This window comes from Melospiza melodia, chromosome 2 (assembly GCF_035770615.1).
Source record: "Melospiza melodia melodia isolate bMelMel2 chromosome 2, bMelMel2.pri, whole genome shotgun sequence".
NCBI classification, from domain to species: Eukaryota; Metazoa; Chordata; class Aves; order Passeriformes; family Passerellidae; genus Melospiza; species Melospiza melodia.
Window position 1 is genome coordinate 64260718 of NC_086195.1, and position 27548 is coordinate 64288265.

Consider the following 27548-nt stretch of genomic DNA (forward strand, 5'->3'; position numbering starts at 1 on the left):
ACCCAGAGCTCTCCCAAGTTTCCAGTCTACACCTGCCTGAGATCCATTGATATTGACAAAGTCCTTGGGCTTCATTAATATTGATGAAGTTTCCAAGTCTCTGATATATGGTGGTGTTCCTTTTAGCCAGATTCTCCTGCTCATGAAGCTACTCAGCAACAACTTTGGCCATCACTAAGACTTCCTAAATTTGTACTTTAAGCATTCTTATGGCATGAACATTTGGCCATCTGAAGAAAAGATAAAGGGCCTCCATGATGAAAGCAGACTCCTCCTCTGCTTCCTTGGGAATATTATGCTCACCTGCTGTTTTTAAATGATATTTGCAAAGTAAGGGGTCAGGGCAGAATGAGAACTGTATGGAGGTGAACTGATTTTCAATTTCTTATGACCACTGTAAAGGTCAGATGATTTTTATTTATGCAAAATCCCTGACAATTGTTTGCTTGTCTTGAGGACTACAGCTTTCTGCATGTCCTGCTTCTGCTTGCTGCTTTCCTCTTGCAATCCTACCCTGAAGTGTAGTTCCATGGCAGCCCAGCTATGCTGAACTTTGTTGAGCCTGTCTCGCAGTTTCTAAAATTCTGAACCATAAGTACATGAAACTGGAAATACAGTATCTACCATGTTAACATTATGGGGTTGGAGAAGGCAGAGATATGTTAATTTCCACGCAAAGGCTTGTTTCAGAGATTATTTTTATGCTCCTATTTTATATTTTGTTAATTTGGAGGCTGAATATTTTTTCTTACAAGTTGTGTTGAAACTGATAGGTCAAACAAGCAATGTGGAATTTGGCTGTAAACATGTTTCCAAACAAAAACAGACAAAATCAAGGCTTCTTGTGAATTGTGGCTCTCTAAATGGAGAAGTTTTGGCTAGAAATTGCCATAGTAAGAGGCTTTTGTGGTAGGTCAGTAAGAGACAATGGAAGTGGTACAGCTTGAAGAACATACACAAAATGGTGGAAAAATCAAACCTGACATCCTCCAGATTAATACTGGATGTATGCTCTTGAATGAGTCAAAGGGAAAAGAAATTACTGTTTTGGGGTCATAGATGAGATACTGATATTATAAATAACCAGGCTGTGGTTAGGTGATTCCCCACATTTGACATGCCTGTGCAAAACTCTTCAGTATGAGAGTTGTTGCTGATCCTAAACTCTCTGGTTTAACTGTTGACCCTTCTGAGTTATCTCCAGCGTTCACACCAAGCCAGCTAGGCTGGTTGGTTGAGCACTAACAAAGTATAAATATTTACTGCCTAACAAATCTAACTTCTCTCATTTTGGTAGAGTCCCATGATTGATTACAGCTCTGCCTTTCATTCTGCAAATATATTTACATCAGTTATATAAATACATTTATCAATTCTTAATATTCTTTGAGAAGGAAGTAAACATCTTGCCTTCCTTTCATTACATTTTAATTTGTGCAGCTCTACTTGCTCTTAAAAGATAGCTGGATTTTCCCTGTTCCCAGTTTTATGTCACCAAAGTACTGCTGGCATTCTTTATTTCAAGTCTACAATATATTTAAGACCACTTGCTCCCTGAGAATGCCTGGATACTTTTTATCCCATGCTGTGCTGGTTTGGCTGTGGTAGAGTTAATTTTCTTCAAAGTAACGGTGACACATGATAGAGCCCTGCTGTCCTGGGAATGGTTGAACACCTGCTTGCCCATGGAAAATGGTGAATGATTCCTTGTTTTGCTTTGCTTGCATGTGCAGACTCTTCTTTACCTATTAACTATCTTTATCAGAACCCATATGTTTTCTAACTCTTACCCTTTTGATTCTCTCCCCCATCCTACCACAGGGAAGTAAGTGAGCCAATTTCACTGCGATTGAATAGAATTTTTTCTTCTACTCTGGCAGTTCAACTCCCTGCCGTCTGGGAATTATACTCGATTGTTACTAACCAAGGTGCTCAATGCAAGCTGATTTTCCAGTGGTGCTTGTCCTCTTAGTGCTATCCAGGCCACTGAGGTGCTTAACAAACTGGCCATAATTTTTTTTGTGTGTGTGTAATTTAAGTTTGATGTGGAAACACTATTTTGTGAGACATATTGTTTGATAGTACTCCAAAATGTTTAGTGGGCACTTCTCTGTAACAAGTAAACTTGAAGCCATAGATTCCATTTTTACTGCATGTCTGATACACAGAATAGATGTATTTGATAAATGTGTGTATACCTATAATGCACAGCCCACACATGCCATGTAGAACTGTATGTAGTGTGTAATGTGCAAACACATCAGGACACATATTTAGTCATTCACAGAAGCAAAATGTTCTCCACACTCTTCATTAACATCAATTTCTAGATATTTAGGGTTAGTGTATGGTTCCTAAGTGATAGACACATTCTTACGAAATGTCATGAAGTGATTCTTTTTAAGTTTTTATATATGCCAAGTATTTGTCAAACCAAGTGTCAGCTGTTCTCTGCTGTTGTACATGCTTACACTATGGAACCCTGCTTATTCTCTATGTGTTCTTATTAACAAATAAATGATCCACTATTTTGTCTCCTAATACTCTGCATAAACCACCCTTACCGCTTTTCAGATGGCCTGTTGATGTGGAATAATTACTAGGTGTTTTCCAATGAAATTCTGTTGGTTAATTAATTGTGAACAGTCTGCATGTTGTTTGTTTAACTGTCCTGATTCCTGTAAGTAAGAATGTCCTTGTCTTGCCCTCACTGGAGAAAGACACTGCTGTATCGTAGGTAGGAAGGAAGAGGGAAACAAGGGGACTGTTCCTGTAACTGGCACTGACTTCTGATTCGGGTCATCTCAGATCAAATTCCAGTTACACAGCCTTCAGCTGTGACTTTAACCAAATCCTTTCGTTCACTGCAGGTCTCAGAGATTGGACTCTTTTGGAATGGGGACTGACTCTTATTTTATGCCTTGGAAACAGGGCTGAGATTTTCCTGAGCTGCCTTGCATCCTCCTTCAATGAAAAGAAAAGAAAAAAAAAAAAAAAACAAACCAAAAACCAAAAACCAGCAAGATTTCACTGAAGTACAAACGTTTCACTGAAACAGATAATTTCACGGTACTTCAGGTATTGATCATGTCTAACAAAGTGTCAGCACGACCCCCCGCCTGTATTAATGCCCCGAGGGTGTAAGCGCTGTTGAGCGTCCCTCACACGCTCCGGGCACAGCAGCTGTAGGTGGGCGGCCGGCCGGGCGCCCCGCTCCCGCTCCCTTCTGCCGCTCCCGCTCCCTTCTCCCGCTCCGCAGTGGATCGTGCCGTCCACACTAATCAGCAGCGGCTCCCGTCATTAAAGGGGCCGCCGCACCCTTCTCATTTCCCAGAGGAGGGGGCCCAGGTGCTCCGTCCCCGGGGATTCCGCAGCTCGGCACGGTCTGACCGCGGCCGCTCCGCCACCCTTTGTGCTGCGGGCTGCTTTAACCCCTTCGGCGCCCTTCAGAGTTGCAGTGGAGGTTTATGGGGAATAATCCCAGCTGGTCCAGATTATCTGGACAGAAGGAAATAGCAAGCACCTTTATCGCTAATTTTGCAAAAGAAATTTACTTGTCCGATTGCCTTTTCATCCACACATTGTCCTTATTTGCACGGCATCTAGTTCTGACCTCCCTTCCTTCTCATCCCATGTATCTTTCTAGCAGCCACAAAAAAGTCCTTGCCTGTGCTTCCTGCCCTTTTGTTTGGATTAAGCAGCTATTATTCCCCTTGTTTGAATACCATTTCATTCCTGCAAATTGTTAAACTTGTTGATCCAACCTAGGCAAGGCCCATATCTTTACCCTTTTGCTTTTCAGCCTTTCCTCAGTCTAATGACTTGCCTCTCTGCTGTTCATCCGTCTGTTTTTACATGACCCTGGCAATCCTTTCACTTCCCTGCCTTGGTTTCACATGCAATTCACGGATGCAAACTGGCTTTGTATATTCATATAACACTGCTTTTAAAGGATTATGCTTACTGGGAATGTAGAGAGTTTTCCTTTGTTAAAATCATTAGTTAAAGCCCATTATGAAGTTAATGGTGCAGTAAAGCCTAGAAACTAAGTCCTTTCTCTAAGCATGATTATTATATAGGTAATGCAGTGCTGTTTGCAAAATATGGTCTTTAATTAGAGGGTCTTCCTCTGCTAGAGCTGTCCTCACATCTTGCTCTCTGAGTTATCCTCTTGTTGAGTCCCTGTGATATATGGCCAGGGCAAGACCTGCCCTGAAGTTTGCTGGATGATACAAACTCTGATTTTCCAAGTACTTTCACATATGCCAAGAAAATTTTTACCTGCTGAATGATTAGAGAACTTAATTTCTGGGTGGAAACCATCACTGATGAATTTCAACTTGGTTAAGATCTGACACACTGCAGAACTTGAAGCTCTTACATATTATACTGAAATTATGAACTTTGACCTTTTGAACATTTCATGCCACAGATTTTTTAACATGCAGTGGATAAAACCATAGAATAAATTAGTATGAAAAGGTCTCATTTAGGTCAACTACTGTGCACTAAATGGTCAACTTCAAAGCTAGAAGGGCCTTTTATATATATCTTCTGAAGATCTCCAAGAATGATATTACTCAGTCTCTCTTGGCACTTCTTAATGACTGAATCACCCTCATAGAAAGAATGATTTTTTCCTTGAATGTAGCTGAAATTTTCCTTGGTGCAACCTGAATGTTGTCACTTGTCTTTTGCTGTGCCTATAGTGATGAACCTAGATGTCACTTCTGTGGAGGAGCTGCTTAATCTTTTCTGAATTGTGGCCATTCCAGTCTTCTCTGAAATTAGTGAGCAATCTCATAATTTCCTTTCTAATGAATTTTCCCTGTTGACAAATACCCAAAGTTATACTATCAAAATCCGCCCATTTCCCCAATTCATACAGTACTGACAGACAGATAAATTGATAAATATTTCTGATATAATTAAGTTTTACTAGCAGGCAATTTAGGTCAAAGCTTGAATATAAACTGAGTTGTTATCTAAGGGCCCTGCAGAGAGACCGATGCTGCACTGATGTCATGGGCCAGTTTAAAATTCAGTTGCTTGCAAAGGAGTCCTGCCACATCCCTTTTACATTGTCCACTTGTTCCAGTCCCCTTCATTGCACCAGCATTCAGGATGTCGCCTGGACCTAAGTGGGGCTCTCCTGTGTCAGCATGGCATGCGGGCATCTCAAGCTGCTTATACAGCTGTACTGATGGACTCAGAGCTCTATATCCTTTCTATGGCCCTGGGAGATAGTGAGGGTTAGTATCTCTGTGCCAGTTTATCCTTATGTAGAGCAGTGGTAATGACGGGAACCAATATCAGTAATGCATTGTGAGATATGCAAATAAAGGTGGCAAGGAAGTGGCAAGTGTTTGTATTTATATGGAAACAATTTCTTCTACAGTCTTGTCGGAACCCAGGAAATTCCTCTGGCTGCCCTGGAGGGCTTGAGCCCCTGCCCGGGGGGCTCAGAGACCTTGGCACAGAGCCCAAGACCCCTATGCCTTTGATCTTGACCCATGGAAAAACAATTACCAACCTTTATATGAAGAATTACAAGTCAAAAGAGTTTAAGTAGAATAATAGTTAGTTTGTCACAGGGTGAAAAATAGATTTTTGGGTTTTTTAGAGTGAGGATTCAGGGAGGCAAGATGGAGGAATCTGGGCGTGTCCAGCATTTCTCCTTCTTCTTCCTGGCCTCCATCTTCTGCTGTGATGTTGGCACTTTTAGATTGGTTTAGAGTAGAAGCTTGCTGTCTAACATAGGTGATAGGTATTGGAAAGTTATTGTAAATATTGTAGTTTTTAGTATAAAAAGATAACGACCTCTGAGGGGGCAAAGTGCCTCGGACTGTCTTGCTGAGCAGACCCTGGCAGGCCAGGAGAAAGAATTTTATAGATAAGATACAATAAACAACCTTGAGATTGAGAAATGAAGAGCTCTGACTCCTTCTTCAACCACTGGGCTGGGAAAAGAGATTTTCTAATGTATTCTGGGGTCACTCTCAGCAGAGATTCTGAGAGAGTCTTTACAGACATATGGGAAGACCCAGTTTATAATCAAAGGGTGATTTAAAGACTTGTATGGAGGGCAGGGTGTTATAATTGTATTGATCAGGTTATGAATAATACTAATTTTTAGTATATAATACTAAATTGTATGCAGTATATAAATTGTATATATATTATATAATATGAATCATACTAAATTGTAAGATACCAAAATAGTCATACAATTAGTCCAGTAAGAGTCTAATATTCTGAAAAATATAAATAAATCTATACTCCTATATCTGTAGGTAGATGCACAGGTATATTTACTGCTAACTGAAAAGCCAAAAATTACTGTTTTCTAATATTTATAATTCTGATTTTCTTAATGTTATTGAGTTTTACCATGTCTTGTTCTTAGTCTGCTTTTCTGGAAATAAATCTTACTTTAAACAGTCTGTCTGTGCCTTATATACCTGTATACCATTATTCCTTTGTAACATCTGGAATAGCTCTCTTTTACCAAAATTAGGGTATCAAGGTCTCAAAGATAATTTGTTGATTTGATAATTTTCATAAAATTATGTTCTGATTACTTGATAATTATTGCTTTGATAATTATCTCATTGAGCCTTTTTCTCTGTTATCTCAGAGAAAAGGCTCCTTTAAATTTAATTAAAATGGCCAATGAGGAAAAAAGATCCAAAGGAGGGAAAGGTTTCAAAGTGAACCTCATCAAAGATCCAGCACAAAAGATGGGTCTTGTAACTGCTCCAGAAGCCTCAATTAGAGTTCTTGGACCTGGAACAACTGCACAAAACAAATCTTTGGGTATTATTCCATCCATAGAACTTGGTAGTTCCAATGCTCATACAAAAACAAAAAGGTGATGATTTTTTCTTAATTTAAATTAAAACTTTTCCAGCCTGCAGAATTGTGGAGAAATGCTTGACAAAGCTTGATCTTTAAAGTTTTGAAAATGAGAAGATAGTTGCAAACAATCAGAGTACCCTCTTAAAAAGCATTACTGGTCTTCAGGAGTTTTACTCATAACTGTAGTTGCAATACCAACGTTTTCTATTTGGCATTTTATTTTTAATGTAATTTCAGGATATTCTTCACTACTTCTGGTAAAATTCCTGCAGACATTTTTTTCAAAAGATGGGAAAAGTTAAATGGGGCAGAAAAGCCATGATGACCTACTGTTTGAGCACTCTGGCTGGTTTTTTTTTTTAATTTGTCTCTGTGGTGATTCTGGCACAGCTATGGTCATGGGAAGAATTAACAGAACAAACTACTGTGATGTTTGAGATGACACAGCAGGAGGATCCCCAGCAAACTGATGGCACTGGGATGATTCAGGGTGAGTTACACCAGTGCAAAATGGAGCAGTTAATTTGTCCTGGGATTTCAACCTAATTTTGCTGGGAGGCAGATCTAGAACATTCACCCAGTTGTGGGCAGTAGCCCTCTACAAAGGCAAAATGCTCTAAATGCCTTGACCCAGGTCTGCCAGAACTCATTTTACCTTTGCCTAAGGCTGGTACCACGTAAGAATCCTTTAATTATCTACAAAAATTGTGACTGAAGAATCATTCCAACCCACAGGTCATTGATCTCATGATTCATGATTACCAAAAGCATTTACAGAAAGTACCATGTCATCCCGTCCCCTTAAATTATCTTCTCCTGTGCCTTTGCTATGGGACTAAATCAGTACTACGTAATCATGTTTCAGATTTTTCCAGTCTTCTACTTCCCCTTCCTGCTCTGATCTATACACATGAATTGGCATGACCCAGTTCACTGTCACTAAATAACTGTCATTATACTTGAGAAGACTAGGAAAATGTGCTTTTCTCTGGTTAAAACAAACAAACAAACAAACAAACAAACAAACAAAACCCAAAAAAACCCAAAACCAAAAAAAACCCACAAACCACCAAAAAACGAAACCTAACAAAACCAAAAAACCTGCTTTCATTTTTAAAGGTCATCCCTGCAGGTCTGAGATTAGAAGCGCAGGGAGCAGGATGTGGATGTACAGAGCTGCCTGTCTTCCACCTCTGGAGCTGTGCCAGTCTGTCCCCTTATGCCAGGGCAAATCTTCTCTGCTTAAGAGCACAGCTGCTCCACAGGCTGGCTGTTCAATCGACAATGATCTCTAGTTTCAAGTGTGACAGCATCGACCTGCTCGATCTCCATTCAGCTGCAGGTGGGGGCAGCGGAAGAGAAAGGGAGGGAGGGAGAGGGAGGACACTGCAACCTACGTGAATAATTGATAGTGCAAGGAAGGGAGAGCAGCTGGGTTCCCTGTCTCCATCTGCTCACCAGCTGGGGATGAGAGATCCTTGCTCAGGTAGGGGATGAACAGCTTAGCTGCTTTTATTCTCGTCTTGCTTGCAATGCCAATTAAAAATATTTTGCATCTAGAAGGAATGGGAGCAAAGATAGGTGGGGGAGGGTTGATCCAGATCTTCTCTGCTGCTTGTGTGGCGTTGTGTAATGATAGAGTTTGGGGCAGTTTCAGCCTCATCAGGGAAAGTGTGTGTGCTTTTTAGGAGACATTGTGCTATTCTGCATTGTCTAGAGAAGCAGTTGCAGAGAGAGAAATGGAGAGTGGAGGTGGGGAGAGCGGATGTCTGTGTAGGAAATGAAACAAACTAAAGGGATGGGGGGGCATGAGAGAGGGTCTGCCCAGACTCAAAGGAATCCCACCCTGATTATGTCAGTCCTAGACATAAAATGAGGAGTCCAAGTGCACTGCGGGAGGTGCTGTCTGTGCACACCCGGTGCTATATTTAGAAACTGTGTGCCTAGATCTGTGGAAACAGCTGATGTGAGAACATGTGTGTTTCTGTCTGTGGATGCAGCTATGAGTTTGTGTAGTATTGAAGTAAAACTTCATAAAATACAGGCTTTGCCCTGAAGAGTTTACCCTTGAAGGATATACTGCTGTGTTTATGTGGTACTGCGCAGCTTCCATGGAGCTGCTGATGTTCTTACAATGACTCAATTAACAGAATTGCAGGGACCAGTTTCTGTGTTACAGCTAATACAGACTTCTCCTATGTGAGCAAGAGAAAATGCTAGTGAAATGAAACACACTGAAAAAATCTGCTAACAAAAATAGGAAAATACATAGCAAAAGGTATAGACAGCAATTACTGTAAGACATATATTAATGTGCCTACAAGGATACCTGAAAGAACAAAAACTAAACCACGTCATCACTATAAAATGCATAATGATCCATGCAGGTATGGACACATATAGGGATTAAAATCTGAGACTGTAAGTACACTGTATTAGTCATATAAGAACACAAGTATTAATAGGAGCTGAATCTACTTACTACAACAGGCTTATAATAGGGAATATTTTTGTATCAGCAGGGTAAATAGTAACAATCGCTGGCTTGATTGTAAGTTGAGGAACAGAAAGCAGACCTGTGATTTGCTTACATGTAATTTATTCATGTTGCTATTGCTAAAGGAAGTTAATTAGAACAGTAATTAGGGCATTTAATAATTGTTTGCTGTTTTGCTTATGCATGTTGAGGACTTTGTACACAACTGGAGTTACACAGAAGGTTAGGTAAAGCTGTGAGGCAGCTATATGAAAGCTGAGTTCAGTGTGGTTTTGTATGTGAACAAACTTGGCTCTTGTCTGTAGTGGCAAGCTGCCGAAGAACAAGAATGGCAGAAAGACCTGAGCCTCTCTGTATGCTTTGCTTTCACCATGGCCAGGCTTGATAGCGCTGCTGATAATGACCCTGAGATGGGGGAGGGCAGTAGTTACTGCTGGCAGCCCTCTCTAACAGCAAAAAATGTCTCTTCCTCCTTCCTAGATGCAGCAGAAATGGCAAGCTTGGCTCTTTGCCTTGGTCCAGTCACATCTCTACTCAGAGATTCAGGTGAATGAGTAAGTCCTGCTTGTGCAGAGAGCAGCTGCTCTATTCAGTGCCCTGGGTCCATTTAGGAGGCATTTGAGTTGGAGTAAGGATGTAAGAATTGGCCCATGCATCAGCATCAGATCTTCTGGGGAATTACAAAAGGTAGACAGAAGGAAATTGAGTCACCTTGGCTCCATGCAAGTTACTAAAAACAGCAAGTGGACCCTTTCTTTGTCCATTCAAAGTCATCACCTATCTTTGATTCCTTACTCGTTTCAGTTTCTTTGCCCACCCACAGATCCTTGAAGTCCCCATAATCATTTCTATCCAGGTCTTTCAAGAGTAGAATTTATAGGAAGCATAAGGATGAAAATGGTGCATTCATCCCCAAAACTTTGAAATAACTCCTTGCTCTCTGCATTCTTCTTTTTTCCCTCATGTCTATCTGCTAGCTCATATTTTCTGCCTGGTTTGTCTGCATACTGTTTGCACTCTTCCTTTACATCTTTTCCTAGCTCTCTGGCAAATTCTGCCTCATGTTCTGTGTTTCCTTATATCTTCTTCATTAGTTAGGAAAAACCCAGTGTGAGGCTGACATTTGGCGTAAGGCTGTAGTTGCTGCTTTTATAGGTCTTGATGTAAAGAGAATGACATTATCCTGTGGAATGAAAGTGAGAAGCACAGGGAAAGAAAAAAAAAGGTGTCCAGAAGAACTCTGTGTTCTCATTTAAACGCAGGTATATTCATATTCTTTCTATAGCAGACCATGTTCTCATGCTCAGTTGTTGTTTTTTTTTTTTTTTAATCGGGAATGACAATCTGTTGATGAGTGCATCTGTTGATGAGCGAATGGAAATACATGTGGTTAAGGCATTTGTGACCTCTGAAAAATTGAGCCTCCCTAGTTTACACATTGCATCAATGAACTATTTCATACGGGGTGCAGAGCCAGATTTCTGCGGTCCTCGATGCATGTCAGATCCAAATGACACGGATTTGGATTTAGTGGATGCAGTATGTTCCTAGCCTTCCCTTTAAAAGAATGGAGATTTGTGGAGAACTGCTTTGATGCTCACCTTCCTCACCGGACATTGAGAGCCTGAAGATGTGATGTTGTTCTATAGCAGAGTTGAATAAGTGGAACCCCTCTGCTGTCCCTGTCTAACGCTGTTCTTGTGTTACCCTCACACAACCTGGAGAGCAGCGTCCCCGGCTCGGCTGTCCCAGCAGCCGCTCCTGCACGCTGTGCTCCATCCATGGGCTCCCACAGCGGGGGCTCCAGGGGAACGGCTGTGCCACAGCGTAGGAGGGGCAGAAGCCATCACCCCATCCCCCCTTGTCTCCTCGTCCTCCATCCCTCCTCCTCCTCCTCCTCCTCCTCCCCTCCGTGCTCTCCGGGGCCGCTGCCCGCCGGGCCCGGGCCCGGCCGTGCGGGTCCCTTCCCTTTCTATCCGGTGAATCCCGACCCGAGAGGAAGAGGAGGGGTGGGGGCGGGAGCCGGGGCTTCGCGGGGGGCCGGCAGGGAGCCCGTGCCCTTCTTCATGGCGAGGCCGGGGGAGAGCAAGCTCCCGAGGAGGGAACCCGGGAGCTGACTCAGCGGAGCAGTCCAGCATGTTTTCCCGGGAGCAGGGCTTCCCTGCCGGAGCCAGCGGAGGGTAGGTACCGCCACCGGGACCGGTGCTGACGGCAGTGGGGCCTGGGGCCCTGCCTTTCCCGGGCAGCCCGGGGACGGGGCAGGGCAGCGGCTGCCGCCGTTGGGATCGCAGTGCTGGAGCACCAGGAAGAGCCCTGGCGGGTTGGCTGGAAGGGCGGAGACCCGGGAAGGGGGAAGGCGATGGCCGTGCCCAGCCAGGCAGGTCCGGGTCTGGCTGTGGGCCCGGCCCTCGCTGCTCCCTCCCTCCGGCGCCGCTCCGGCCGCGGGAGGGAGGCGGGCTGTGGGGCGGCCGCGGTGCCCCTCTCCCTGGAAGGAAAGAGGGAGGCTCGGCAGGCTTTCTCCTGCCGTCCCGGGAGTGGGGGACCTCTTCTGTTGGGACTTCTCAGGAGGTGGGAGTGCGGGTTGGATGGCAAGATTAAATTCCCCCTGGAGTTCTCCTTTCTCCTGGCCCGCAAGGAGAGCTGGCGGGGAGAGTTCTCCGGGCCTCCCGCTACGCTGCCCACCTCTTTGTGCGTGCACGAAGTCCTGAGCACGGGCTGCCCACGAGTGGGAGCGGTGCCCCCCACGGGAGCTGCCCGGCAGCCAGAGGGGAGCGCGGGTGGGAGAGAGGTTTCTTACTGGATGTCAGAGTCTCTGGGCAGAAAGTTTGTGACCAGCTGAGAGCAAACTGCCTCTCATCTCTAGTGGTAGCTTCCTTTTCCTAGTTCTGCTTCAATAATTCCTTCTCTTGAGCTCTAGGAATCCATGTGTAAGCAATTTTCAAAGCTGTATAGGTGTTCTGAGAGTAGGGCTATAAGTGTCATGCTTTCAGCTGTCTCCACCGAATAGCTGACAATTGTATGTGGTAAAGCAAATGCACCTCTCGAAGGCATAAATAAGGGAGTGAAGGGCAGAAGCTGTTACTCAAGAGAAGTGGTTGCCCAGAGTTTTCCTTATGAGCATTTCAGGCCTGTTCTTGTCTCACATTACCCTCAGTTCTTCTGAATAGCCTGTCCATTCTAGTGAGGGATTTAAAAAACATATTAGTGTCTCCCTGCAAGAAACTCTTATCAGGCTGGGACACCAGTTATTATCCTGACTGTTGTTCCACAGATAGCTGCAAATCACGCTGTGGTGTTTCTCTTATTGGAAGGCTTCCAGTTGAGCAGAAGTGTTTACAACAGCTATACACCTGCTTCCCTGTGAACTTTCAGGAAAACAGTTGTCTTAGGATTTGGGGCACTTCCTTTGCAGAGTGCAACAAATCCCCATTTGCTCTGGAATATATTTATGAAAGGGTGGATGAATTTCTGTCCAATTTGTGGTTTTTTTAGAGCAGATACTTGCATTGACTTGGTTATTGAACTGGCTCAGATACAGCAGATAGCAATGATTTTGAAAGCTGGGTAGAGAGATCCTATGACTGAAATAGCAGAGGATGCTGCAAGACAGAATACAAGGCATGAGCAGAGTTGTAGTGGCTTAGAGATGTTCAAAAGTTCTTGTTCTGTCTCAGAATTGAGAGTGGAATTTATCAGTGGATCAGCAGTACCTAGATTTAGTTTGACTGCCTGCTTGAAATTAATGTACTGGTTAGTGTCACTAGCAAATTCCAATCTAGCCTTCTGCATTTTCTAGGCCCTATGCTTCCCCTTATTGCCATTTCCTAAGAATAAAGCTTCAGCAAGTACACATTTGCACATAAATATTCCTCTCCCAATCTGCAGAATTGCTTTCCTTTTTCAGAAGGATGATGTTCTTCTTTTTTGTGGTCAAGGAGTTTGAAGTTCCAATTTGAAAAGAAGTATGTTCCCTTTTTATAGTAGTCTAGTGCTTTTCATTCCAAAAGTTCAAAGTTCCAGAAATTGAATGTGGACTTCAAAGTGATAATTATAATAGCACCAAATTTTTGTGATATTTTATAAAAGATAATGTAAAATCTAAGGCATTCTCTTGGATTTTCAAAGGCCTGTGGCATATTCCTAATTTGGGATAATTACAGAATTGTGAACATCCCTGAATCTACAGTAAGGCTGGTGATTTTGGCATTTACTGGACTCATTTGGTCAATAGAACTGTGCTAGGATTCAATGGTTAAGAACAGTTTCTGCCTGAAGTTTTCCAGTCAGTCCAGAGTGTTGAGATCAATTTATGGTTAGAGGACAGGGGCAGGACTGGCCACACTGACCATGTAGGATTTCCATGATGCAGATGTGTATTTAACTCCTCTGAATGATTCAGCATTCACCTCAGTGACATGCCAAAGAAAACACTAACATGAAACAAGGCCCCAGGACATCCAGTTACATGAAAGGTTCTATTGTTACACTTCTTTCTGAAAAAGAGAATTTATCAACTTGAACTTGTTGCCTTTTTAGGGCTCACAGAAAAGAATCTTCAGATTTTTAAGAGACAGGGAAAATGTTTCATGTACTGCCTTGGACATAAATTTTGCTCATCCCAAACATTCTTCAAGTAAATGAAGAGGATGATAAATAAAGCATGTATTAGTATAGTATTAATATTAATTTAAAATACATTTGCCATCAAACTATTTCAATATTTGTTTGAGGTTGTCAAGACTAACTCCTACGTCTTCCCTCGCAGACATTTTATGGCATTAATTTCTGGATGCATTATACAGATCTCTCTCATATGAATTTCAGGAGAAAATTGTGGGATGGAAGCATTATGTGTGGATGAGCCTATATGCAAGTTACATTATGCCATTGGGCCACAAAAATGAATTCTGAATTGTCCGAGAACTGGTGAGCATTAGGATTCTTGGAGCTTGTGACAGAGTAGTTTCAAGATTACAGAAATAAGTGGTACCTCTATACAAGAGGGAATGTAGCCACTGCTTTCAAAGCACGGGTCTGCGTGACCACTCTCCTAGCATGGAAGCAGCAGCAGTCATGCATCTAATAGCTACAGGACAGCAATTCTTGATTGCCTTGTAGGATTATTGTATGCCTTGTATCATGGTTGTATGGCCAGTGGTGAGTGGTGTCTCTCAGGCTCTGTCTTGGGACTGGTGATCTTTGATATCTTTATCAGTGATGCAGGCAGTGGCAGTGAGTGCACCCTCAGCAGGTTTGCAGGTGACACAGAGCTGAGGGGTGTGGCTGACACAATGGAAGAAGGAACCATCCAGAGAGACCCGGACAAGCTGGAGGAGTGGGGGTCCTGTGAGAATCTCAGTGAAGTTCAACAAGTCCAAGTGCAATGTGCTGCACCTGGTTTGGGGCAATCCCAGATATGGGCACAGGCTGGAAGATGAACTCATTGAGAGCAGCCCTGTGGAGAAGGACTTGGAGGTTCTGGTAGAGGAAGAGCTGGGCGTGAGCCTGCAGTGTGCGCTTACAGCCCAGAAAGCCAAACGTACCCTGGGCTGCATCACAAGAGGAGTGGCCAGCAGGTTGTGAGAGGTGATTTTCCCTCTCTACTCTGCTCTTGGGAGTATACATGTGGTATACTGCATCCAGCCCTGGGGTCCCCAGCACAAGAGAGATGTGAACCTCCCAGAATAGGTCTAGAGGAGGCCACAAAGATGTTCTGAGGGCTGGAGCTCCTTTCCTACAAATATAGGCTGACACAGCTGAGGTTGTTCAGCATGGAGAAAAGAAGAATCTAGTACTTAGAAGGAGCTTATTTAAAAGGGAGAGTGACTTTTTACTGGACAGGTAGTAACAGGACAATGGGGAATGGTTTTAAACTAAAAGAGAAGAGATTCATATTACATATTAGGAAGAAATTCTTTACTCAGAGGATAGCAATGCACTGGAACAGGTTGCCCAGCGAAGCTGTGGGTGGCCCACCCCTAGAAGTGTTCAAGGCCAGGTTGGATGGGCCCTGAGCAATCTGATGTAGTAGCTGACATCTGGCAGAGGGGTTGGGACTAGATGGTCTTTAAGGTCACTTCCAACACAAACCGTTGTGTGATTCTGTGACCACCTAATAATCATATTCATGATTTCATTACAAAGTGGATGAGTCCTGTGTCCTGTAAACCTGTGCTTAGTTCCCAGCCCCACCTATGTGGCCTTCACCATGACTTAACCCCAGTTGTGACTGCTAGTAAAAACTGTGAGAGGTGTGGAATGTTTATAAAGTAACAGTAGGAGAGGTGCAGCTGGCTGTGGGGCTGGTTGTAGTGCCTTGGGCAATGCCAGATATGTCTTCTAAACTACAGTGTAGTGTTTGTGTTGCTTTTTATTTTCTCTTCTATGAAATCAAATAAAGTCCTGCTGCTGTTTGTACCCACTGCTGCTCCAGCAGGGACCATAGTAATAATATATTTTCCATAGCAGATGTGCATACAAAAGCTCACCTAATCTCCATGCTGCTGTACCAGCAGTGGTAACACAAAACAGTGCCTGCATCTCTGCAGGGTGTTATCGGTTCTGTTCCAGTGCCATCTCTGTTGTGCTCCTGTCTTTGAGATTAATACCCAGGCTGTGGCAACTGGGGCTGTCCTTTTGGTGCTGATTTCAGTGATGGCTCAGAACTACTTTCATCCTTTTTAATGCAGTTCTGTTTTGAGATCTGATTACAAAGCTTCTTATGACACGTGTCTTAATTCTGCTCCAAATCCATGATGGAAGAGGAACTTGGCAAAGAAAAATCATTCAGCACTTCCATGACAGTTGTGAGGAAAATATTGTTATGTGAGCAGAGACAGAGCAGTCAGAAGCCAGAAGATTTTTGCTGTTACATCCAGAGTGTTTGAAAGTGGCAAGTGGTAAGTTCAGCTACCTCAGGGATTCTCGTAGGTAGTGACAGCTTCCTGATAGGCAAGAAATGGCCTGGGGAGAGGAGTAGTATGCAGAGGGCAAAGGAGGCACTGCAGGCAAGCACTGACATCTTGAATTCCGTTAAGAGTTAATTTTTTTAATTTATTTTTTTTCTCTTCCACCTCTGTCTGTTGCAGGAGGTCTGAGGAGGCGGTGCAGGGTTTTAGTGATGTTATAGACTCTCCCACTGAAGGCTTTCCATGTGTCCTCACTCCTGCTGTCCCCAACAAGGTAAAAGCAGTCCATGTTTGGCTCAGGGTTGGTGTATGCTTTGAGTTATGTGTGCAGAGGAGTTGAAATCAAGCTTGTGTGCATGTATGTCTTACAGCTGTAGTTGCCTCCCTCTGTGAGAATCCTAAACTTGCTAATTTGACCAGTTCTTATGCCGTTCTATCTCAAGTCAATCTGACCCATTGAAACAGAGAAATCCCGGATACCTGACTGACCAGGTTTCAGGTCAAGCTTTTGCAACACAAGCAGAAGACAATTTGGCCAGTTATATTGTCCATGCTACCAATTAAGGAAGAACAATTCCATCAGGTCTTCAGCAAGCAAATAGTTTCTTTGCCAAAATATGGAAGGAGCTGTTGGCTCCTTCAATATCTGGGTTACCACAGAAGATAATGTTAGCTTCTGCAAATGTCAAATTGTTTTTCTCTGTTGTCTTTTCCTTTTCACAGACTGTGGACTTGTTTGAGATGATTGAAAAAATGCAGGTAAGGAGAAGTAATTCTGTCAGACTTTGGGATCTCTTAATTTTTGGTAGCAAACAAATAATCAGCTACTATTTGTCCTGTTGCTTCACTCACAATATCCTTTATTGTGGGCTTACAGAATGTTTAGGGCTTCTAGGCTTACTCTTCAATGGGATTTCAAAAGCATTTTTCTGTGTTCATTTTTCCATGTCAGCATGATGGAAGCAATAGACACAGGTTATTATAATCCTGTCTGTTCTTTGCAGAAGTGTGATTCTGAGAGAAAATCAAAGTTGCAGTAAGTTATCTCTGGCATCTTCTTCAGGAAACTCTGTTCTGCTGGGTAGCAGATATAATGACAGGTGATTAATGGGATGTTAACCTAACTGCATTTAGCAAGGTCAGACAGTTTAATAAATAACTACTGTAGGTCCTGTCTTTAACTTGTGCAAGAAGGAGGGACTCTGGCTTAATTCTTACACAGAAATACATGCATTTGGCTGCATATATTTTGTTACAAACTTAAAACAGGGCAGAGTTGGTTTTTCCCCCCTTTTACTGTATCAGATAAAGACATAGTAATATGTTATATGTGTTAAATACCTAGCAATGAAGTCTTCATGTTTTTCAGATTATGTGTTCTCAGAGCATCCTTGTAGGTTACCAGTATTTTCCCTGAGTGGTGCACCTTCTTTAAAGTGCTGTGGTTAACCTTGACCTAACATAACACATAACATGACACCTAACTCCTGCCTTTTATTATGTACAGGAATTAAACTTACCAAAACAAATTAACTTCTTTTCTGGAATTTGAGTGATCAAATTATAAATATGAGGAAAATGTCAGAATTTAGTGAGACTACAAAGGTGAGGAGATGGATGGTAGCAGCAAAATGCTGAATTTAGAGTTATGAGGCTTAAGTACTTTTTGGCAGACTGGAGAGGAGGGTGGGAGGGAGGGCTGAAGGTGTATCTGCCATGTATTCATGCATCCATGTATTCTGTGCAGGCAGACACAGACCTTGCAACCACTGCACTGACATCCAAATTGTGTTTGGGATGTGTTCTCCGTGCTTTAGAGTAGCAAGCTGTGTAAGTGTGCCTGGCTCATTTAACTGCAGGAGAGTAAGCTTGAGCAAGCAGTGCTGCGTCAATTCAAGCACATGTTCAAAGGCTGTGACAGTCCTCCCAGGCTTTTGAAATATGGATAAGGATGAGTCCCTACCAGGTGTCCCTCAGTGGAAGACTGGTGTTTAAGATTGTCAGTATTTCAGTTTACCATATGGAAAGTCTGACTGGATTTGCACCTCTTTAGTTAGAGAGATAGCAGGGAGCTGATGGGAATCTCCAAGGCATGCAGACTGCCTAATTTTGCATCTATGATGTTTTCTTAGCTGCCCACTATCAAGACTTTATAGCTTTTTTTTTTAAATTTAATCTTGTTTTGTCACCGAAGATGCACTAGGAGGATCAATAACTGCTGTTTCAGTAGAACAGATTTTTTTGAAAGTTAAGTGTTTTTCAAAAGAAGAGAAAATTCTAATACTTTTTATTATCTTTGTTTAGATTTTTACTAATTCTTTATTCTTTTTTGTTTGTTTTTGCTTTCCCTTTCCTTCCATTTGACTGTGACTGTCCTTTACTTCTGTTGAATCATTCTTGTAAACAAAATCTGGGATTTTCCTTAGCAATCAAAGTGAGTGAAAACCAAAGCAGGAGACTTGAACATTTCTTCTGTAAAATAACAACAAAAAAGCCTCAGGATAGCATTGATTATTCAATACTTTACCATTGGATTGGAATATAATTGTTGGACTGAAAATTAGGATAGCCATTTCACATTCTGTGTGATAAATTAACAGGTAAAGTTGTACTCTCTTTTTACACTGAAACAAATCCCAAGATCTGGGAAAGAAGTTTACCATTTTTTTTTCCTTTCTCGTTTTCTTTTTTTTTTTCTTTTTCTCTTCAATTTTATTAATAGTTTCTTGGAAATAAATGGACGACTGGCCACTTTGTTCTGTGCTTCCAGATCTAGTGAAGTCACTGTATATACTCTCTTAAAGGACATTTAGTAACATGTTGATCCTTGATTGCTTTGCAGTGCAGGCACTTGACAAACAAGGAAATTTTATTTCATCCAATAAGCTCAGATATTTCAGGTCTTCGTTTGTTTGCATAGCCAGTCTCCTTCACTTGACTGCTTTTGTTCACTCCCTCTGTTCTGCATTCTTACAATTTCTGCATATTCGGTTTTATTTTCTCAAAAGTACTTTCATGGGTTTTTCCCTGTGTCCCCTTTTGTATCCCAGTTGTCTGCTTTGAACTAGTCTCCTCAAGGCACTGCTCTTTCCCCATAAAATATGTGTATAATTTTAGTGTTGTTATGCCACGTTAGACCTGACTCTGGGCCTGGGCACCTTTTTCTCTGTCATTCATTCTTTCATCCTGCTCAGGCCAGGTGTTTACCCTGTGCAAGACCTTGGGAATATGAGATTCTCAGGCTGATATGAGATTCCCAGAGTGATGCTGTGTCCAGTTGGCTACCCAGAGAAAATGGCAGTGCTGCAAGCCAAAGCAGCTCAAGCCAGAAGGATGTCTCAAGGGGTGGCTGAGACTGCTGCAGTTTATTCCTCTCCCTTTTGAGGAATGACAGTGATCATCAAGCAGTTGTTCAGCCCATGCTTTGACACTTCAGCAACTTAGGCTGCACATTTCTTGTGGTCCTGGTTACCCTTTAAAGTAAAGCTTTGGACTGTACAGCCCAGGGTTGCATTATTCTTACCTTAAGCTTTGCTCTAGAGGAGAGGCTGGTAGAATTTAAACTTGTCTTCAGCTTCCAGGCTACCAGGAGCTTCCTTAACAGTGCAGAGTCTTGGAATGTGCTGGTACATTCCTTTGCTCTCTGTAGAGGCTCTGGTACAGAGCTCCTTTACAGCAACCCAGAAAGTTTTCCCTCAGGCTTGCTGAGATACTGGTCTCCTACCAGGACCTCCTTTGAAACTGAAAAATTCTTGCAGTTATCAGATCTACCAAAAATGCCAAGGAAGGAGAGAGAAATATTAGAAGATTGCCGTTTCCCAATCTCCATTTCTATCCCAGTACTTCCCCCACTTTGTTGCGGAAGTCTGTGGCTGTTTTGTACCTGTGTGTCCATCATGCCTCAGCCCTGTTTCGACAGTGCCCAGGACTTTCTGGTAGTGACAAGACTTTCTGTCTCTTTTCCAAATCCCTGTTTCAGAACCTGGTCTTCCTTGTGAACCTCAGCTCAGTAGGTTGATAAGTGAAACTCGAGACCACATCAACAAAACACTTTTTAGCACTTACATTCCATGAACTCAACTTTTTCACCTTTACAACTTCCCTAAATGCAAAATGGTTACTAACTACTTCTGCAAAAGATAAAGGTCACTTGTCAACCTGTGTTCCATCTTAATTTCACAACTCACCACATCCTGGTAATTGGTTATTCATCTTGTCAATGCTGTGTACTGACATCACAATTCAAAGCATATTCTAAAAGTTTCCTATGAAGAACGTTTCCAGACTGGTATTTGTTTAGTCTCCATTGTTGAAAATACAAAAGGAAAACAATTTTTTGGGGGAAGGTCTTTAAACTCAGCTTTTGTAGTTTGATCTTGTGTCACCTTGTAGACAACATGTGAAGCTTCTTTCTCCTAGTAGAGCTAAGGAAAATAATTAGGTTTTTTGTTACCTGCTCATCGTTCCTCGCTCACTTTACTGTGTTTCTATATTTAACCAATTAAAATTTGTTTTTACTGCTACTTTTTGTGATTGAACTCAACTTCAGACTTCTGAAGAATGATCTCATACATCTACTACTAGTCTCCCTTACCCTGGAGTGTGGCCATGCTGTTTTACTTCTGATGTTTCTAAGAGTATTTTAAAGGTGTTAAGCATTTGTTGCGTACTCAAGGTCTGGCTCCTCATGATTTCATGAATGTTTAAGTTTTTTTATGGCTCCTTCTTAGGTTCTTTTAATAAACTTTCTCATTTTCCTAAAACCTTGTTTTTATGTGAAGTAGATGTGTTGGGTTTTTTTCTTTCCTTTATTTTTCCTTTTGTTGCTCCTGCAGAGAGCATCCTGATTATTATGAATCCTCAGTAGTAAGGTTGCTGTTGCTCAGTCTTAGTGGTACTATGCTAGCAGGTTTTGCACCCTGTACAGCTGGAGCATTGCCCAAAACTTCTGTTCCTGAGTCTCCTAAGTCTCCACTGTAGAGCTCCTCTGAGATTTACCTATTTCTACCAGAATCTGGTTGACAAGCTAGTTCCACTGTAGAATATGTGCACAGGCATGGCTGTTAGAAACCCAATCCTGCTTATTTTCACAACAAAGTCAAGAGCTGCTTATCCTGTCTGGAATCTCTGATTAGCCATGCCAGTAACTGATGGTATATAAAAATGTAGTCTCAGCATCGTGTTCCAGCATGGGAGTTACAAGATTTAGGTGACAGTAGTTGAATGCTCAGGTAGTGTGTGTAAGAGAAACCTGCATTTTAAATTCTGGTCCTCACCTTCCTATCTGATGATGCAAATTCTGCTTCTGTCTGTGATGCCCACTTGGACTATGGCCTGTTGACCCTCATATCTTCTGGTCTGGGCCTCTGCTCAGTCTGTGTTGGGACTCTCCTCACTGAGATTGTCCTATTCCTCTGTGCTTCTGCTGCAGAGGTGTGGTAGAAGTGAGCTACTTTGCCGTGGTGAGGAGGCAGAGGGTAGAATACCCTTAAGGAGGAGATTCAAGTCTGGATGTCAGCTCCTGATTGAGGGGAAACTAGGCAGCCTTTTGCCCTGTTTTTTCAACCCACCTCATAGTCATTCCATTTTTTCTTTTTGTTGCTTAGGATAGGAAGGAAGGTAGCTAGAACAGATTACAGAATCAAGTAAGAAAATGAGTTTGGGAGGTTGTTTGTAATATCTGCCAGTTGTCTGCTTTTAAGAGGTGTAAGCTTGGGGATAGTTTTTCAGTTTTAATGCCAGATTAGGGGACTGGCCAAGTTCTAGCTTTACTTTTCTTTTTTATTCCAATCTTCCAAAGTTGCTTAAATTGGCAGATTTTATAGAGGGATAAAATATGCATATTGAGGATATGGAGAAGGACACAGAGGGTAAGTGAAACAGACATGCTGAGATACAGGATTCACTGTCTGTGACTTTATGTTTCCAGGGGAGTCGTCTGGATGAACAAAGATGTTCCCTTCCAGCTCCTCTCAAGGTCAGGCCAAGTTGTTGTTGCCTCCTAAATTGCTGAGAATGGCAGATAATTACTGACCTGGCTTGCAGTGTACTTTCATACTGGAATGAACAGGGAGTCTGCAAACATCCCAAAAACACATGCTTGCCTTTTTTCTCTTCTTTTTTTTCCTAGTTGCTCCACAAGAGAATGAAAGTATGTAGCTGAAATAGAATTAACTTTTCCTTTTTCCAATTGAAGTGGCTCCAATAAGAGTTTATTGTTATTAAAAGTGTTAGTTTTGACTAAGTGATTTCTTAAATTTATTCAGTTTAAGAGCTGTAATAATATTTATGAAACCACATAGTATTTATTTCAGTAATCTGCTTGATGACTCAGAGATGCTACTAGAAAGTTTATCTGTTTTGCCAGTATTAAGACAGTAAGAACAGATTCCTATCTTTAAATCCTCAAGTTGAGGATTAAACTCCACTTCTTCAGTCTCAGCTCAGGCCTATTAACCTTAAAATCAAACCTGACCTTGACTTTTATCTTGGGATGACCTATAAAATAGCCACATCGAGAATTGATACAGCTTTACTCTGACAGAGATAGTCAGTGCTCTTTGTGGTGATGGAGGGGGCATCCAACCGGCATAAATTGGCTCAGATACTGCTTCTGTTCTCTGAGTCACACCTCGGCCTTGCTCTGATGAATACCACAGAGCAGCCATGGAGATGACACAGCCTCAATCTCACTGTAAATAACAGCACTTTTTCTGCCATTCCTACTGTCATCCTTGTCAGCAGAAGGACAGAGGCTGTCTAACACTGTGTGGAATGAAAGGAGAGAGGCTGTCACTCCTAACCACATCAAATTTGCCTATAGGTTGGCTACTTCCTCATTTTGCATGCCTGTATTCCCTGTAGTTTGGAGGAGGAGGGTGGGTAGAATCTGGCTCCTAAGTTTATTGTTCACAGAGTTCTTTATTATAATACTGAGACCTTGGAAATGGAGTCTAACCTTAAGTCCTGAAGTAAAACTCTAAGGATGACCCAGGGCAGAATAGAAGCTGAGAGCACAGTTTGCACAGTCATGAGAGCATAACACCTTTAAAGATGTCACATGTTTTTGCTAATGACCTGTTCTGATTTCAGACAGAAGAGGAGTATATTCCTTATCCCAGCATCCATGAGGTGAGTTAGTACTGCTCTCTCCTCTCTCTGTTTGTCCTTGGATTTCATTGTTTTTTCAGCTTATTAGCTTTCCAGCTTACAGACCTGTCAGTTTTAATGCTTTCTGTCCTTCTGAATAGGTATTACAGAAAGGGTGGCCATATCCTCTCATTATCCTACCCCAGTTTGGGGGTTACTGGATTGAAGGGACCAGCCACAACCTCTCCAGCTTGAGTCCAACTCTGTCTGATGTACCCTTTTCCTGGAGCGGTAAAGTGAAACTGGAAAGTGACCCTACAGCCAAGCTGTACCGCAAACATTTTCTGGGAAAGGTAAGGGTGACCTTCAGAGCCTTCTTTGCCCATCCAGCCACCAGGCTGAAATGTTTCTCGGGCTTTTTTTGGTGGACTTAAAAATGTCTGCACTGCTGCTGCATTTCAGTTCCTTATGATGCCTTGAGCTGATGTAAATGAGGTACATACTAAGATACGGTCTGTAGTGTTTCAATTGGTTGTGTCCCCTTGTGAAATGTGCATCGTCCTGTGCATTAATAGAAAGATTTGCATGGGAAATGCTTTTATTTAGTTAAGAAGGTCTTTTGAGGCTCCTATACAGATACCAACCTTGGGATAACAAGTGGACAAAAGTGTAATAGTACTGGAAGTGGAAATGGCATTATTTTTTTAGGGGACTTCAGCACTGACAGTGCAAGCTCCTCAGTAGGAAGCAGAACAGTCCATTTCCCTCAGTATATGGTCATTACAAAATGTATGTGATGAAACCACACCATGTGTTTTATAGTTGTTAATGTGAGTTTGGTGCTAAATGTTCCATGAATTTAAAAATTCCAGTTTGACACATAGGGAAACAGAGCAAGGCCTCATAAAGTGAATGTTTGCTGGCCAGCCATTAAGGTCCATCTGGGTGGGCCTGTTTAGGGAATTGGCTGATTACCAGACTGAATCTCAGGATGATATTAGCCATAAAGAACAAGTGAGAAAAACACATGATGTTTTTTGAGATTTGGTTCATGGCATCAGGAGATAAGAAAGCTTGACAAGTATGCTCACACTGCATCTTATTCAGTGATCTCCCTTAGCAACTGAAGAATAAGTTCAAAACCAGGAATAGGTGCTGCTTTGCACAATGCTGGGGACCTGTTCTGCAGTAGTTACTCTTGTCAGAGTGATCTTCTGTAGTGAATCTTGTTCCAAAACAGTGGAAGATTATTAATATGATTTATAAATAATTAGGGAAAAAAAGGAAGCCTTCCTGGAGGCTTCCCCTCAAGACTAACAGATCTGCTGTGCAATCTGTTAATGGACATTTATCCTGTAACCTTCTGGAAGCTTTCAGTATGCCAACTGTAATTATTTTTCTGTCATGGTAAATTTAGGGTTGTGCTTGAAGGCTTCCAGAGCCAGATAGGACAAAAGGCAAATTTGGATATGGTTTTGCAGTCCAATTGTACGATTCACTGCTGATCTGATATCACAAAACAGTTGAGGTTGGAAGGGGCCTCTGGGGCTTATCTTGTCCATACTCCTGCTCAAGCAAGGCCACCTCATCATTGTTCCTTCCAAGTGAGATCCAGAACTTCCTCTGTTGTGGAGCTTTGCATTTGCAAAGTGCCCAACCGTTAGCGCCTCTGTACTACAGAAAAACTCTCTCCTATATTCTTCCTTTTCTGGTGTCCAGTGTTTTATTCTTTGCCTTAGCTGACACGAATGTGTGTCCATGTCCAGTTAAACATGCAAGTTTTTGAGCAAGCCAGTGTCAGAAAAGATCAAGGTGAACAGGAGTCTTGTGTTACTGAAAACTCTACCCATGGCTAGAAAACTTCCCCCATGGTTTAAAAACCTAGTTAAGGAGAGAGCTCAGAGCTTTTCCACTAGAAGAGTATTTCTTCAGTGCAAAGTTAGCAGTGATTTTGATGCTGTGTTGGATCTTTTTCTTGTTGGTAACATGGGAAGGTTATTTCAACAATGTCAGGAAAGGTCTCTTTCATGCTTGAATAACAGCAAACAGTTCTTAGCTGAAGAAGAGTCTGAAAGCATCACATGATGGGAGAGGCATAGCCAGTGGTTTAGGTAATATCCTTTAAGCAAGACAGGAGATCAAAGTATTGTGTGGTACTACAAACTTAATGTGCATGTCTGTGTTGTGGATGTGTGTATGTAGATTGCTCAAATGTGAACAATTCTGTGATACTTTTTACAGAGTATCTTACAGCAGACCCTATAAAACAACGATCAAAAGAAGTGCTAGAACATTCAGTTCCTTTTCCTTGCCTCATGATCTGTATTTTATATGACAATGACACAGTAAGATTTATTTAGCCTTTAGGATAAAGGCTGTAAAATCTTATGTCTTATACTGCGGGAATAATTTGATGTCTATGTTGTTTTTCAAGGCTGTAATAAAGAGAAATAGCCTGAAGCCAGGAAGGATTTAATAAACGTGTGCATTGTAACTGTCAGTCAAATAAACTTAGGGTCCAGTTTCTCAAGCACTTGAAGCTCTCAGTGCTGAGGGAGGAGCTTTCTTGCTATGCATTCATATGTAATCATGTATTTCTCCTTTATGCTGTCCTTTCTTTGTGCTGGTTAAAGTTGCTGCAGATGGCACATGTCTTAGTAGCTTTAGAGCTTCTTAGGCAAACTGTCAGCATTCCTTGTGTTTTCTGTTAGTCTTTTCCCTTGGCCCGTGGAAGATACTTAAGTGCTTTTAGAGAGATCTATTTGAAATCCAGAACTACTTTTCAGACTATATTAAATGTTACAGAAACTGCTTCTGTGGCTGAACAAATTTGTACTTAATACATAGATCATCGTAGCTCCAGGGTATCTTGTCATCACTGACTTGCAATCTTCAGTATCAACTGCAAAGCCTTTTGATGGTTCATCTTGAACTTCAGGACAGCTAACAGTACAGGCTGCTGTCCACTGAAGGAATATGAGTCTGATGTATGTTGCCTATGTGTTTTTACAGAGAAAGAAAATCATAAGGAGTAAATTATAGGTTTAGTCATACATACGATTGCTCAGATCTCAGTTTAAACTTCAGATCCTGGTTCAGGACCAAGCTACATAGCCAAATTCAGTTGTTTTAACATCTCCACTAATTCTGGTACCCATTTCCCTGTGAGGACTGCACCCATTTGTGCAGCTCTGCCTGGCTATGTCAGCTGCAGAGCTGATGGCCCAGTCTCCAAAGCAATTGAGATCCCCTGTATCAGACCTGCTGGCGTCTGGCTTAGAAGTCTCATCAAAAGGCATCTTAATTTCTGGTTCTGATTTTTGTTGGCATTATGCCCTCTTTTTCCTTAACAGGCTGTCTTGGCCATCCAGCCCGGCATTTGACTTCTTTGGTTTAAGGATTTGGATTCTAGACTTCCAACTGACCATGGAACATGGTCTTGCTTTGCTCCTTGAGTCTGTTTGTTCCTCAGCTACTCTGTCTTTCTGCCCTTGGTCACAGTGACTTACTGCACCTGATTCTTGTTCACATCCCAAGAATCCATTAGTATCCTGAAACTCATGGTCAGGAGAAATTAACTGTCCTGTGTGGCTTCCTTTGATTTTAGCTTTTTTTCCCATGTGCTGTCACTGACCAGTGTGACTGATCACACTGGACTTCTGTGATTTGAACAGTGCAGCTAGAGGCCATATTATTCTGTTTGCCTCTTGGCTGCTCTTAGACCTTACCTTTTTCAGATTGCCTTGTTTGATCAGCCATGGAACCTTTTGCCCAATATCAGGGCAGTTCTGGGTGTTGGGTGTTTTCTGTCTCAAAGAGGAGGTGAAGACAATGACATCTTTAATACTTTAAAAAGTTAGATAGCTACATTGTCACATTTTGGTTTAGAGTAGTGACTGTAGTCTTACTTATTCCTGTTTTTTGTTTCAAAGATAGCATTGGTTTATGTCTGTTAGCTTCAAGTTGGATGGGTCCACACAGATATCAGAGTATTTCACTAGATATATCTTTATTTCTGACAGTGAGTCAGAACTCTGACTTATACAAAAACGTCATACAAACTATGAATTTTACTTTTAGACAGTGAAAGACAATCTTACCAGTGTTTTGAGAGAAGTTTTAATCCGTCAGAGCCAGAGCAGACCTCCTAGGCATACTCCTAGGCATGTATATATTCTATATATTCTAGGCAAAAG

At 42.0% G+C, this 27548-nt stretch overlaps 1 protein-coding gene across 13 annotated transcripts in view; it reads left to right on the plus strand.

Annotated features, from left to right (window-relative positions):
- Positions 1-8061: 8061 nt before the first annotated feature.
- Positions 8062-27548, plus strand: part of LOC134414263 (rap1 GTPase-activating protein 1-like) — a 43977-nt gene continuing 24490 nt past the window's right edge. For 3 of the 13 annotated variants that reach the window (XM_063148561.1, XM_063148563.1, XM_063148567.1), the window contains exons 1-7: positions 8257-8344; positions 9836-9909; positions 16444-16537; positions 16987-17022; positions 22193-22240; positions 23356-23394; positions 23514-23705. In XM_063148561.1, the coding sequence (XP_063004631.1) occupies positions 9836-9909; positions 16444-16537; positions 16987-17022; positions 22193-22240; positions 23356-23394; positions 23514-23705 (483 nt within the window). In that variant the 5' untranslated portion in view covers positions 8257-8344. Of the gene's footprint in view, positions 8201-8225; positions 8345-9835; positions 9910-11389; positions 11536-16443; positions 16538-16986; positions 17023-22192; positions 22241-23355; positions 23395-23513; positions 23706-27548 lie in introns of those variants that run through there. The other 10 variants (XM_063148565.1, XM_063148573.1, XM_063148571.1 and 7 more) reach the window with 8 other exon arrangements.